This window comes from Nicotiana sylvestris, chromosome 2 (assembly GCF_000393655.2).
Source record: "Nicotiana sylvestris chromosome 2, ASM39365v2, whole genome shotgun sequence".
Taxonomy (NCBI): domain Eukaryota; kingdom Viridiplantae; phylum Streptophyta; class Magnoliopsida; order Solanales; family Solanaceae; genus Nicotiana; species Nicotiana sylvestris.
Genome location: NC_091058.1, coordinates 1,936,814 through 1,951,951, shown reverse-complemented (window position 1 = coordinate 1,951,951; position 15,138 = coordinate 1,936,814). Strand labels below are relative to the sequence as shown.

The window sequence follows — 15,138 nt, the reverse complement described above, 5'->3', positions numbered from 1 at the left end:
GCCTTGAGCGCTGAGTAATTTAGGATTTTGTCAGACCTTAGGCCCTCCTCTATCATGACCCCTATCTTTACCACTTCATTGAAGGATTTCCCAACCGTTGTCACCAAGTGACCAAAGTAAGTTGGATCAAGTGTTTGCAAGAAGTAGTCCACCATTTCTCCCTCTTTCATGGGAGGATCAACTCTGGCCGCTTGTTCTCTCCAGCGGAAACCAAACTCACGAAAACTTTCCCCAGGCTTCTTTCCAGTCCTCAGCAATGTGAGACGGTCAGGGACTATCTCGAGATTGTACTGGAAATGACCTGCGAAAGCCTGCGCCAGATCATCCCAAGTATACCACCTGCTGGAATCCTGCCTGGTATACCATTCTAGTGCCGATCCACTCAGACTTTGGCCGAAATAAGCTATCAGCAGCTCATCTTTGCCACCTGCCCCTCTCATTTTGCTACAGAATCCCCGCAAATGCGCCATGGGATCACCGTGCCCTTCATATAAATCAAATTTAGGCATCTTGAACCCGGCCGGGAGTTGGACGTCCGGGAAAGGGCATAGATCCTTGTAGGCCACGCTGACCTGGTTGCCCAAACCGTGCAGGTTCCTGAAGGACTGCTCCAGGCTTTTGAACTTTCTCAACACCTTATCCTGTTCAGGGGCTTTAACCGGTTTTTCGATTTCTGCCGGTACCTCCAAGTGTAGATTGTAAGCATGTGGTTCGGGGGCATGGAATGTAGGCTCAGGGGGATAGTATTGCGTATCGTGAGCCTGAAACAATGGCTCACTGGTCGTTCTGTGCAAGGGGGCTGATGTGGGTCCCACAAAAGTGGGAATATCGGGTGTGGGGAGAGGTTGATGGGGTGGTGGAGCCTGGGAATCATGAGGGCTTCTTTCTTGATGGTAACGGGGATTTGGGAGGCTTGTTGAAGGGCCGGAGTGAGGGTATTCCGGCATGTGCCCCAATGGCTCAGGGCTCTTTTGTGCTTTGGCTAGAGCTAGCTGCATTGCATTCATATCTAGTCCCATCCTTTCTATCTTTCCCATCGCTTCCTTTAACAACTGGCTCATCGGCCTTTCTTCCTCGGTACTATTCTCTGAAGTAGTCATGCTTGTTGTTATCGGTCCTTTGGATCTAGTTTGGTAAGGGTGTGTTGCCAGAATTCTTTAACAACTAACTGTTTGAGATTCGGAAAACAACAAACTTGTTAGCGTTTAGAGTGTAACAGATTTGATAACAACACATTGAGGATGCAATGCCCCTAGGCAGTTAACCGTTTCTAACATGCTTTGCTTCAAACAACATGCGTCACCCCGGCTTGCTTATTTGCCCCTTTGAAGTACTTTGGGAACCCCTGTATTTATTCTATTTTGTATTTTCTTTTTCTTTATTAATGGCGGTCGAATCTTATGGAGATTGCCTACGTATCATGACCCCGCATGAATCAGACCTTGCATAGTTCGGACCAATAAAAGACAAACAACAGTAAACATTTTTCAATTTTCATATTAGAACAAACTGAGTTTCAAAGGTTTGAAAATGACCTACAAACTTGAAACTCAAGCAACCCACATTATTCTAATCAAGAGATTTATAAACTCAAAAACAAAAGGCTAGCTCCCTTTCTCTGTTCGACAAATGCAACCAAACAGTTATTTTTGCAAATGTGGCCCCTTCCAATTTTCACATGAATTTTGAGGCCGGGGAGGATTATTTTGACACTTTACAAACTTGTCCATTCTTTTACGAAAATAACCTTTCGACAACTGAAAGATACTCTAAGGCTATTTCGGCCAGAACGGTTTAAGACGCGGCCGAAGCTGACTCGGCTTATTATGACAAAATTCAAATGGTATTCACCTGACCGTCGACTCTTTTTTTCAAATTATAAGAAAAACTTGGTGTTGCAAAACACGGCCCTTCAGCGTCTCAGGGACGAAGCTTTTTTAAGGATGTGTGGGTCCATATCTCAAAATGGCCCAAAGGCGGCTGTTTATGCCAAGTCAGCCTTCTGGCGTCCCTTTCGGGAACATTCGGCTATTTATGACAAACAACATCTCCTGACTTAGTTATGACTCTTTTATTGTTTTTCGAAAATAGGAAACCCAATACTGCAAACACGGCCTGTCAACGTCTAGTGGACGAAGATATTTAAGGCTGTGTGGGTCAATCGAACAAAATCTTAAAAAAATGACCCAAAGGTGGCTGTTTATGCAAAGTCAGCCTTCCGGCGTCCCTTTCGGGAATATTCGGCTATGTCTTGATAAAACAGCGTCACCCGACTTCTTTATGACAAAAATTAAAATTTGACATATATATATTTTTTTTATGATTATTATTTGTTTGTTTTTGGCTTTTTAGCAAAACGGTGGGGTTGGACCCGATGAGGGTTGCCTACGTATCTCACATCCGGTGAGAATCAAACCCGCGTAGTTCGGGCAAAAGAACTATTTTAAAAGAAGAAAGGAAGCATTTTTTTTTATTGATTTTTTTTCTAAAAGAAACACTTCTAAGATATATTTTTGAATTTTAATTTGCCTTTTTTATTCTAAAGAAGAAGAAGAAAATATTTTTTCGGAATTTTACTTTTAATAAAAGAAATGCTTCTCAAAATGTTTTTTTTTAATTTTGAATTTTCTTTTCAATTTTGAAAAAGAATCAAAATATTTTCGGATTTTTTTTTTATTTTTTTTATATATATTATATTATTATTATTTTTTTAAAAAAAAAATAGAAAGACTTTCTAAAGAAGTCAATAATGGAAAAAATATTTTTGGATTATTTTAATTTTGTCATTTTCATAAACAAAATAAATAAAAACTATTTTAAAAACAAGACTCTTTGATTTTAAAAACAAGACTCTTTTGGATTATTTTGATTTTTTCTGCTTTTCCTTTGTTTTAATAAAACAAACTAATAAGACATATCTTTTTTTATTTTCTCAAAATTTCGGCAGAGTTTCGACACTACTTGGACATTGATTTTTTTTCTTCTAAAAATAAGTAGTTATATCTCTACACTGTCACTTTCTCATTTTTTTTTCACTATTTTCTAATTCGTTGAAAATGATGACAACATACAAAATCTTTTTGAATTTTCATGTTTTTTTTTCATTTATATATATACATATATACATATTTAATTTATTATTATTTTCAAAAATGTGGCATGGGAGACATAAGGACTTCCAAGACGTCTTGGACTCCGCAAATGTTCCCTATGCGCTTTTTCCAAACTATGAAGCATGGGGGACATAGGGAATTCCAAGACTTCTTGGTTTCCACAAATGTTCCCCATGTGCTTTTCCACAAAATGAAAGCGTGGGGGACATAGGGAATTCCAAGAATTCTTGGATTCCGCAAATGTTCCCCATGTGCTTTTCCCAAAAATGAAGCGTGGGGGACATAGGGAATTCCAAGGCTTCTTGAATTCCACAAATGTTCCCCATGCTTTGATTAAAATAACACCATGATGGAAATGACCAAATGACCCATTCGCCCTTGAGTAAATTCGACATGTAGCACATAGGATGCCAAAAGATGGTCTATTATCTTCAGGTTGCCTGTCCTAGACGGACCCAACCCCTGTGTTGAGTCCCCTAAGTCAAACCCACATGATGCAAATAAACGTTCCTACTAGGGATCCGGCATGTGGCTTTGTTATACTAAGTTCAGAACCTGAGTGTTTGTTCTAGACCTGGCTTACCCGAGCGGATAGCTCGAGCTGAGGGGGGCAGCGTACCGGGAATACAGAAGCTTCACCGGCTTAGCAACTTATCCGAACCTCATTCTAAATTGGGATTTGACACTATACAAAAAAGAAGTCATACGAAGTACGCCCTTCTTCATGATTTAGAAAACTCAGAAAGGATATGGGTTTCGGCACAGTTTATATACAGTTCAAATAATATCAAAGCGATAAAAGCAGCATTTAACACATTAGGCTCAAACATGTAAAAATCAAATAATAAATAAAGCCAAATAATAACAATTATTTCAAGCTCGAATTCTTAACCCTGAACCAGTGGTTCTGGGTCCTAATCCCCAGCAGAGTCGCCAGAGCTGTCACACCTCCTTTTTCCGCACCCGCGGGGGCGCAAGGGAGTTTTTTCCAATTAAAGGACAATCGAAACGGGATTGGTTTATTTATTTCAGAGTCGCCACTTGGGAGGTTTAGGGTGTCCCAAGTCACCAATTTTAATCCCGAATCGAGGAAAAGAATGACTCTATATTACAGTCTGCGTACCAGAAATCTAGATAAGGAATTATGTTAACCCGGGAGAAGGTGTTAGGCATTCCCGAGTTCCGTGGTTCTAGCACGGTCGCTCAACTGTTATATTTGGCTTGATTATCTGATTTTAAATACAATATGAACTTATGTGCAAATTTTATCTTTTAACCGCTTTATTATTATTGTTTTTACGAGAATGTGAACGTCGCTTAAAACACGTCTTTGGACTGCGTCACATGAAATGCGTCCACAATCCGGAACATATTTTATTTGACGTTTTGGGATTTGGATTTGGGTCGCATGAAATGCGCACCCAAGTTTAAGAAAGTAGATTATTAAACACGCACCTAAAGAGACTATCGTGTTATTATTTTGGGGAAGGCCGTAAAATTTGCTAAACGGCATGTCCTGAATTCTAATTATTTTAATATATATATTTTTGTGAGGGCTCCGTAATCTGTACATTTTTATTTTTGGCGAAGCTTGTCTCGTTTTTTTTTTATTATTATTTATTTTATTTTTATATGTATATATATATATATATATTTTAAAAAAAAGATGTTATTTTTACGCCTTTAACAATACTAAACCTTACGGCTTCTTTACAACTAAAATCTCATAACTTATCAAAATTTAATAAAATAAGTCTAGTGAATGGGTGTTTCGGAAGTGGTAACAACAAGTACTAATGCTAATTTTTGCCCGAACAAACTAAGCAAAAGACCACGAACAAATTAACACCAAACTTGTGTCATAGAACAACTAGCCCAACTTAATTAAATGACATCGAATAAACAAGAATAACACAACGCAAAATGAACAAAATGCATACGATGCAAACACGAGCAGAAAATTATCATACCAATTTCTATATTGCATCTTCGAACATTTAACGTAATATTTCCTTATCTAATGCTTGAAGTTTACTAACATGAACAAACAGAGACGGATAGAGCCATGGACCAAACCTCTACATCGACCTCAACGACCAACCTCGACGTACCGGACCTCGACGAACAAAACGACCTCAAAGGAAACTGAAAGCTCGGCCCGAAAGTGCTAACAACCTGCCATGTTCGCTGCTACTGCCTTTTTCTCGACACAGCAGATCAGTGCGAAAAGATGAAGCAAAAGGGGTCGAGGGACAGTGACGACTCGACGGGGGCTCCGGTGGTCGTTTGGCTTGAGGAAGGAGCAGCTATGGAGTGTCGTTTGTGCAGTGACGATGCAGCAACAATGGAGGGTCGCTTGTGCAGTGACGACGCAACAGCAATGGTGGGTCGTTTGTGCAGTGACGACGCAGCAACAATGGAGGGTCGCTTGTGCAGTGACGACGCAGCAGCAATGGTGGGTCGTTTGTGTAGTGACGACGTAGGGGAGTAGGGGTTGGGGTCCCGACGAGAGTTTGGACAGTAGGGCGAGGGTTATGGAGGTTTGGAGAATGGTCGTTGAGTCGCAGTGGAAGGTGACAGACTGGGCTGGAGGTTGACGACGAGGGTGGCGTTCGGACGGTGGCGAGGAGGCAGTGGTTGTTTGACGGAAGGGGGGGGGAGCTGTTTGGGGTGGTGGTTATGGGCAATGGGGGAGTTGGTCCGGTGCTGGGGGAAGTAGGGAATGGAGTTTTAAGGGTTTTAGTTCTTCTTCCTTTTTTAGGAAGAAGATGAGTGAACAGTAGTATCCAAAAAATTCCAAAGTCCTCCCCCTTCCAAATGTTTCATCCGTGTATTTGACATGGCTTTGCCCAGGGAAATGAGCCCCACGCGTGGTGGGGTTCGAGACGTATGTCCCCCACGCGTGGTGGGGTTCTCCATGTGTCCTGGACTCGGTTTATTATGGGCTAGGTCCGAAAATTAGGCCTAAAACCGGGTAGTTTGAATCCGAATATTATTCTTTTGCCCGGACCCGAGAAATAGGAACACGTTGCTTAACTAGTCCTATGCAAGCAAAATAACTACCAAAAATAAGACTAGTATTCAAACAAAACTATATCTTTTTTTTTTAAATATTTTTTCAAGATTTAAAATAGCTACAAAATATTAATAAAACTATTTTTGTAATTTTCGTTTTTTAAATATTAAGATAAAATATGAAGCAATATTTTTTTTGTATTTTTCAAAGTTAAAATGACTATAGAATATTAATAAAACTTTTTTTGTAATTTTCGTTTTTAATAAAGACAAAAATATAAAGTAATTTTTTTTTTGTATTTTTCCAAAATTAAAACGACTACAAAACATTAATAGAATTATATTTTTTGTAATTTTCGAATTTATATAAAGTACCAAAATAAAGTACAATTTTTGTATTTTTCAAGTTTATGAGAAATACATAAACTAAAATTTATATATATATTTTGTGATTTTTTTTCTTTTTGCAACGAAATAAAGTAAAATAGTTAAAATAGCTATACTAGACCCAATTTCACATATTCACGCTAAAAATGTGAAAATTCTCGGGGAGGGTCAAAAATCACATGCTTACATCTGGCACGTCGAGATGAAGACCGAGGGCTCATATCGTTTCTCATCGTTTACTTTCCGAAAAACGAGGAGACTATCTGTATACGATCGAATCTGAGCTCGCCCATTACATGAAAGGTCGAGATTGAAACGAGATGATGTGAAGATTGACCCCGGGTTCCTTCGAATCAAGTGAGAACATAAGTCTTTGAGGTCATCGAGCCTATAACTCCGGAACCGACCCCGATTCTGATCCACCTCGAGGAAATACTATCAACTCGAATAACGAAAGGCCGAAATATCCGTAACCCGTCGGATGTCACGGCGGAAATCTAGGCACATATGAACGGGAGGCCGACTAATTAGCTAATCATGAGATTTCTTACCTTTTGTAGAATTATATCTAAAGTAGGACTCTACTACTATATAAAGGGGTCGATTACTTATAACATATATTGTAACAGACATCCAAAGGCAATATATTATTATTTTCAGTTCTTATTACTTTGATACTCTATTCTGACTTCGATTGAGGCAATTTCTGACTCGAGGGTGACCAACTTTCAAGGCTATCACTGTTCAACTTCTGTGGTTTGCATTCATTTTCTGTCATTGATTTCAATATTAATCTATTTTCTCAATTGTATAAAGTTAAATCACGTATCATTAAAAGAGCGTATAAATTCAATTGTTATCCATTTTTGAGGGTTAAACAATATGAATCTTTGATTTAATAAAATATATTTATTATATTTAGACACATCCTTTTCATTTTCAAGTCCACTTTAAAAGCCGCATTGATCGATTATGAGAATAATGCTTCACTTATTTTCTCTAACATGTGAAAATATTAAAATTAGCACATGTTGACAATTGGTTGATTCTAAAATGCCAACTCAATAATCCTAGTAAAAATACTTAATTTTTTTAAATTGAACTGTCCTAACCGGTGCTTATATGTAATCTCACTGCAAAAATTGCACCCACTAAAATAAAGTAAAAAATAAAGTAAAGCAAAAATTGATAATCTCGATGAACTGAGAGTCAAACGGTTATTTATAAAATGTATTTCGAAATAGTCAAATAGATAGTTCTAGCACCGGAGATATAAATAAAAAAAATTCGTGATGAAAGTAAAAGTTGAGAGAGTTTCATGATGAAAAGCTTACTATACAATTTAAAAGTAGTACTTTTCTAATTATGAGAAAATAAGAGATTTGTGTATGATGTAGAGAAACATCAGGGACGTCTCTGCAATTAAAAATATCTTTAAATAAAATACTTATACCTGGCATCAATTATCCACGAGGAAAAATGGCGGGAAAGGAGGACAGTACCCAAAATACGGCACCGAATTCGAAATCGGCGAAAATGGAGGACGAAAAATCGGAGGTATCATGGAGGAAAGAAATTGACACGAATCTCAAGAGGCTCCACTCAATGCTATTTGGAGCAGAAGTAGCTCTCGAAAAGAAGGATTTCAGTTCCGCAACAGTTCTTGGATTAGGACTCATCGGCTTCCTCGATTCGCATTCTCATTCCGACGTCGACGATGCCTTCATTCGTCCAATTCGCTGCGAAGCTTTGTCTAAGTTTGATTCTGCGCGACGCTCTCTCATCACCGAATCCGATCGGTACACCTTTTTTTTTTTTTTTTTTGTAGTTTGATTATGCAAGTACGATATATATCCTGTAGTAGAAAAAAAAAATTCAGAAATTGATATCCGGATTCCAGCAATAAATTAGATATGTTGAATTTCATACCTCGGTTGACTAAAATGCGCGCGTCGATTTTGGAAGTTAATTTCTCTGACTTAAAAAGTATTTAGCTCTAATATGATTTTAAAAAGCTGCTCCAGCAGACCTGTTTCTTGCGAGCAAACTTTAATTGAATTTTAATTTTTTTTGAAATATCGTCGCAGTTTAGTAAGGTTGAGGAGAGAACATGAATAATGATGTGATTCTATTTTTCCTGTTAACTGATTTTTCTGTTAGCCGTGCAAAAAATTTGAAATATCAGCGCACCTTAGTAAAATTGAGGAGAAAATATGAAGAGTGATGCGATTCTATCTGTCAAATGAACCAGCAGTAAATTAGATCATTCAAAACAAAGAGTCAATTGAAGTAAAGCATCTGACCGAAAAAAGAAGAAGAAAAGCAAGCGTGATATTACTTCAGCGAACAATTAATCCTCTGAAAAGGATATCTTATTTCAATTGCATCATTGATTTTTTTTCCTCACAAATTGAAGATAAACAGAATATTACAAGCATTTCCTTGGTTTCTTATTCTTTTTTTTGTTCCCAATTAGAACCTGATAAAGATAGTGCATTTTGTTCCTCATTTCATCATTCACTTTTATTAGCTATATAGAATTATAGATAATTTGATTAGACCATGCATTCATACATGTTGAAGTTGCTGATCTTCACTGTTATATCTTCAGCCACGCCTTTGAACAAGCAGGCAGAGATCCAGGCTGCCTATTTACTAAAGGAAAAGATATTGATATTGAGAAGATTAAGCAGTCTAAGTACTTTCTTTCTCTTTTTCAGCAACATGAAGGCATAACTATAGGCGAACAGGTGTGTGGACTAAATATTATTAATTTTCTTTTTCTTTTCTGTCAGCGTCACAGATAATCCTATTTTACATGCTTGTTGGTCTTTCTCTGGTTTTCCGTTTCTCTTAAATTCACTATATCTATTCGAGTTACTTTCCATTGCTTTTGAATAAAGTGTGATTGTTTTTGTGGAATACATGAAATCATTTCAAGTGTATTATCTTGCAGGGGAATCAATTAAAAAGGCGTGAGAATGTGAGTAGCAGGACCTGGAAAATGCATGCACAAACGAGTCCTAGGGATTTCTCCATGATGAAGAATAGAAGCTTTGCAACTGATAGTAGCCCAGAGGTTCGCCCGGTTGAAAGGTTCCACACAAAGCATAACTACTTAAAGCATCAAGCCATGAACATTAAAGATGAAGAGGAAGAAAAAACCTGTAACAATGGTTCCAAAACAAGACGGTTGCACAGGGAAAGCAGTGGCTCTAGAGATGAAAACATTTCATCCCCCTTGTGTGCTGAAGAAACTGATGCTGATGCTTCTGCGAGTGGATTTGTTACTGCTAAAACAAAGCTGGTACTTTTCATGGAAGCTTACTTGTGTTATCATATGCTACAACTTTCTGGAACAATATGCTTTAGGATTTTATTTGTCTAGTTAGGACTTGTTTGCTTAAATGCACAGAAAAAATGTAATTCCTTTGGCTAAACCAGCTTATGTTCATTCACCTCACTCTTTCTTTTTCCCTTCTTCTTAATCCCAAAATATTATGTGAAAGTTCAATTCACATTTCTTTGTTCCCTAATTTGAAACCCAGAAGTACTCAGGTTAAACCTTTCCCCCAAGAGAAGGAGGAAAAGAGTTAATGCAATGCAATATAAGCTTTTCCTATTTAACAGAAACTTTGTGTGCTATATATAGTCAATTTTAGATCCAAGAGGAACAAGAGTAAATGTCAATAACAACTAAGAAGATTGGTGCAGGAGGAGAAATTTTTTATGGGCTTAGCTTTTTCATAGAAAAAGATGGCTGATCAATGCCTTAAACCCAAGGGGAAACTGCACCATTATTTTTTTTAATGCCCTTTTTTTCAAAAAGCTTCTGTCCTAAAAAAAAAGATATGCACTTTCCGGACTTAAACTGTCATTTTCAGGTGATTTCTGTAATACTAGAATTGCTCCGATGTTTCTGTGGCTTCAAATTGTTTTTGATGCAGGACACTTTTAGTTCTTCTGCGTCATTTTATAATCGAACTTGCTGTGAAGACTCCTAATTGGAAAGCTAAAATGTCTTTCAATCAATGCCGAATTTCCAACATACTACTAGTGTAAATGGTAGTGTAATGTACATGCAGCCATGCCTCCAAACATGATGGTCGTAGCTGTTAGCAAGTGTATCTATTGTTGCAAACGTCTTTATGTTTTCTTGCGAGAGGCATGCGTCAATGATATCATACCTTCTATAATCCAGACAGAAGCACTGGTTATGAAAAAAGAAAACTGATTTACCGTCAGAAAGCAATCATAAAATCTGATAGATGTGTTTTAAAAATTATGAAATTCTTTACGTTACTTTATAAAAAAAATGTGTTTTAAATTGAGCAACAAATTTGAGCTGTATTATCAATTTGCCATGTTTATTAACGACTGCTATTTTTGAAACTTCTCAGATTTGTAAATCTTTTGTTTTGCTTTTTGTCTCTTCTGATCATTTCATGTTGTAGGAAATGGACACAAGACAAAGGCGAGGGTTGAGTAGATCACCAAGTGCTTCAATCTCCCCACAAAGTGATAACACCTTGACGAACAAAGGCTGCGGAGTCAGGTCGTATGGTTTTCCACGACGTGGTGTACGGGGCAGTTTCATTCCTCCTATCAGAGGTAGTAGTGGCAATAATGTTGGCAATGTTAGTTCACGCAATGCTGGGAAAGGAGAGGATACATTAGATGACTCAACAAGGAAATGGTTAGTTGACTTCACTTGTTTTATTTCAGTAGACATCTACTTTGAGCTTACTATGCTCTTTAATTCAAGTTATATTACCTTAGTCCATCCTATAAAAGATGATTGGCAAAAGATCGAAAAAGGTGCTTCATAATGTGAGACACTCGTCTTACTTCTTCATATTCTGTACCATTCAGTTTGGAAATGTTAGTTGGTCCTGATGGTGAGCTACCTGAGAAATTGAGGAATATAGAGCCTCGGCTTATTGAGCATATCAGCAATGAGATTATGTACCGGGATCCCAATGTGCGGTGGAATGACATTGCTGGCCTGGAACATGCTAAAAAATGTGTGACTGAGATGGTCATCTGGCCATTATTACGTCCAGACATATTCAGAGGCTGCCGATCTCCAGGGCGAGGTCTTCTTCTGTTTGGTCCACCAGTAAGTTCTTAGTCCGCCTAGTCAAGATAGGTTCAAAAGAAGCAGTTTCAACTTACAACTCTCTCATGCTTTAGGGAACTGGAAAAACAATGATAGGGAAGGCTATTGCTGGCGAGGCAAAAGCGACCTTCTTTTACATATCTGCCAGCTCTTTGACAAGCAAGTGGGTATGTCGTTTTTTTGTTTATGTATGTTATTCTATGGAAAACTGAAATGTACTTGCTTGTCCAGCTATCTTGGAGTAGATATCTATTCAAAGGTGGATGGAATTGTCTTGAAAAATGCAAAATGTCTATTGAGTTTGAATTCGTGATTGTAGATCGGAGAGGGGGAGAAGTTGGTGAGGGCACTGTTTGGAGTTGCCAGTTGTCGTCAGCCGGCTGTTATTTTTGTTGATGAAATAGATTCTCTGCTGTCTCAGGTATGTACTCTCTGATACTTCACTGTGAAGAGAAACCTTTCCCTTAGCGCATGATTTCTGCAATATTTTGAAAAAGAGAGCATATCTTGTAAATTGCGTGCTTCCTTTTCTGAAAAATGGAAATCTTGGATTTGTTCAGAATTGCTGTTGAGCCATGTGCTGACGAGGAATTTATTTCTTGTCAACTCTTCAGCTAGCTGATATAGAAATTGGTATTAAACCTAATTTTAACTCCTTACTGTTTTGGGACTTTGGGCATTTTGGATAAAATATTTTAGAATCATTGCAGAAAAAGGAAACAAAAGGGCGACCCAAAACATAAAGAAAAGTGATTTATAGTGCAGAATTCACTATAGTAGGCGCCTATAGAAGGTAAAGCATCAATCATGCATGTAGAGGTCTGCATATTAGAGAATATGGTTTTAGTTTCTTGGCTGGACGTTACTTCTCCACAAGTTGATTGCTAAGTAGGGATATAGAGACCTTTCTAAAAGACTTTACATGATTGCAGCGCAAGTCAGAAGGTGAACACGAATCTAGTAGGCGCCTGAAGACACAATTTTTGATTGAGATGGAAGGCTTTGACACTGGGAGCGAACAAATTCTTCTTATAGGTGATTTCTCGATCCCTCTAATTTCAGCATGTTAAGAAAGAGTGTGCATTCCGATTTAAACCAAGTAACCTGTTCCAATTCCAAACCTATGCCACTCAAAAGTTCCTTTGTTGCTTTGTTTGACCCAAGATGTGTTGATTATGGCTGAATCCATGAGTTGTAGTTTGTATTGTGTATACTGAGCAATTCAATGAGATATTTAATTTGCCAGATTCCTTTTTACTGCAGAAAATCCGTAATTTAGTTACTTGCAGAAGAAAATTGATAGTATGATTCATGGAAACAGGTGCAACAAACAGGCCCCAAGAACTTGATGAGGCTGCAAGGAGACGACTTACTAAGAGACTTTATGTTCCACTTCCTTCCTCAGGTGCAAGTGATCTTTTTTTTTTCCGTGTGATTAGGAATGGACTACTGTGACCAGTATAGTTGACCATATGTCTTGGATTGCAGAGGCAAGAGCTTGGATCGTCAAGAGTCTATTGGAGAAGGATGGGTTATTTAAGCTTTCAGATGAGGATATTGTCTCCATTTGCAGATTAACGGAAGGTATTCACAACTCATGTTGCTAGCATTCACAAATATCCAGTCCCATCTGATGAGGCTGTAGTTTCGTTCATTGTTCCTGTTTTTCTTTTTTCCTTTGTTTGCGAATATTTTGATTATCGTGTTTGCTTAAATTATCAGGGTATTCTGGGTCTGATATGAAGAATTTAGTGAAGGATGCTTCCATGGGTCCATTAAGGGAAGCTCTTAGGCAGGGTATTGAAATTACAAAGCTAAAGAAGGAGGACATGAGGCCCGTAAATCTTCAGGTAATTTTTCAGGCATGGGAAAAACAGATGTCAGATGATATAAAGAAAACAAAAAAGAAAGAGCTAAAGGCAGTTGCCTACTTGTTGCTAATTTTCTCATGGCAGCATTTTTAATATGTTGTTTTACACAGGACTTTGAGGATGCGTTACAAGAGGTAAGGCCTTCTGTGTCTTCGACTGAACTTGGTGCATATGAGGACTGGAACAAACAATTTGGAAGCTTAGCAATTTAGTAGCCAGACGAATATCGGTAGTTGCATGCCTTTTACATTTTCCGCGAGAGCTATTGGATAATCCGTGGAATTCTCTTTTTCGTTCTGCCATGTAAATTCCTGTTACCTAAATGACCCATCCAGAACAAGAAGAATCTTCCAATACACTAGACGATTTAGGAGGTCTGTTGCAGCACTAATCGATGTCAACTATTCAGAACACTGGTCTTGAGATGGGTGTCTGGAGTTACATTTTTGTTTTCTTCTCCCGATCGCACTATCATTCTCAAAATAGTAGTTAGCCTATTGGCACTTGGTTTGCTTCTTGTTAAAGAGGGCAAAAAGATATACTAACATTTTTACTTTTTTATTATTATATATAAATTATACTCAGATGAACTGAGTATTGTGTTTGGGGAAGGGGGGGGGGGGGGCTAAACCTGACCTCTTTGATACAATACATACGACACGAGCCTTATTCTCAACCATTAATAGAGGTGACAAACATACTGCTAGCCCAAAACAATGCATCAACAACAAAGATCTTATCACCTCTACTTCTACGATGAATATTCAACTAACTTTGAAGTTAGCTTTCTCATATCTGATTCAAAGAGAGGGTAATTGCCATTTGTCAAACTGGAAAGGGCCTTTTGCCTCTCTGTGAATGATATCAAAAGATTCTATAGTAAAGGGGCTTTTCTTGCTCGTTAGCACTCTATTTTTATTGCAGCTAAGGCGCCCCTTTTCTTTCTCAAAGTCAACTTTCTCGCTTGTTAGTCAAGCTTTGAAGTCCCTACTTTATTGAGATTTATGGGATATTTGAAGAAGCACAAGTTTTTCCACCCTAAGCTGGTCTCGATATCGCTTAGTGGTACCCTTCGTGATGATTTTTGACTCAACATTGATTTCGTGCTTGAGTTGGAGGACTCTCCCTCCATCCATCGAGTCAAGTAATTCGCTATTGGAAATTGACCTACCACCTATCTCGTGCCATGCTTCTTCTTTATCCGAATTGGTTCCTAAGGTCAGTCAATCAAGATTCACTATCAAGAGAAGGAAGAGTCTTGCCTTTAGGTTAGGCCGGTCTTAGCATTCACGCACTTCCCCCATCCATCGTTTGATGAGAAGATAGAATCATGATCCTGACCAATAGCTAGTTCAGCTAGAAAGTCTGCAACTTCGCTTGCTTCTCTAGAACAATGAGATACATAAATTTCTGCATTAGCCATCAACTGCACAATTTCCTCAATTTTCTTGAGTTTCAGATTTGTAGTATCTTTGTTTTGAATCATCTTGCATATCAACATAGAATCCATCTCCAGTATGAACTGTGAAAAGCCATGATTAGTACACCATTTAACACCATAATTGACAGCCAGTGCATCTGCTCCATTGTTGCTCTCACATCTCACGGGACAAGAGAAGGCAGCTACCAAATC

General features: G+C 38.1%; 1 protein-coding gene across 1 annotated transcript; it reads left to right on the top strand.

Moving 5' to 3' along the window:
• The first annotated feature begins 7,995 nt into the window (after positions 1-7,995).
• LOC104232834 (ATPase family AAA domain-containing protein FIGL1) lies at positions 7,996-14,089 on the top strand. Its single transcript, XM_009786146.2, has 12 exons — positions 7,996-8,314; positions 9,127-9,265; positions 9,472-9,822; positions 10,970-11,211; positions 11,388-11,634; positions 11,709-11,801; positions 11,954-12,055; positions 12,567-12,669; positions 12,956-13,039; positions 13,123-13,218; positions 13,357-13,484; positions 13,616-14,089. Exons 1-12 carry the CDS (start codon positions 8,052-8,054, stop codon positions 13,715-13,717), a joined length of 1,950 nt encoding a protein of 649 aa, XP_009784448.2. The 5' UTR covers positions 7,996-8,051; the 3' UTR covers positions 13,718-14,089.
• The last annotated feature ends 1,049 nt before the right edge of the window (positions 14,090-15,138 follow it).

Coding starts and splice junctions, on each gene's coding strand:
- LOC104232834 (XM_009786146.2), top strand. CDS start 8,052: ATGGAGGACGAAAAATCGGAGGTATCATGGAGGAAAGAAATTGACACG. Junction 9,823..10,969: donor TTACTGCTAAAACAAAGCTG/GTACTTTTCATG, acceptor TTCATGTTGTAG/GAAATGGACACAAGACAAAG. Junction 11,212..11,387: donor GATGACTCAACAAGGAAATG/GTTAGTTGACTT, acceptor TGTACCATTCAG/TTTGGAAATGTTAGTTGGTC.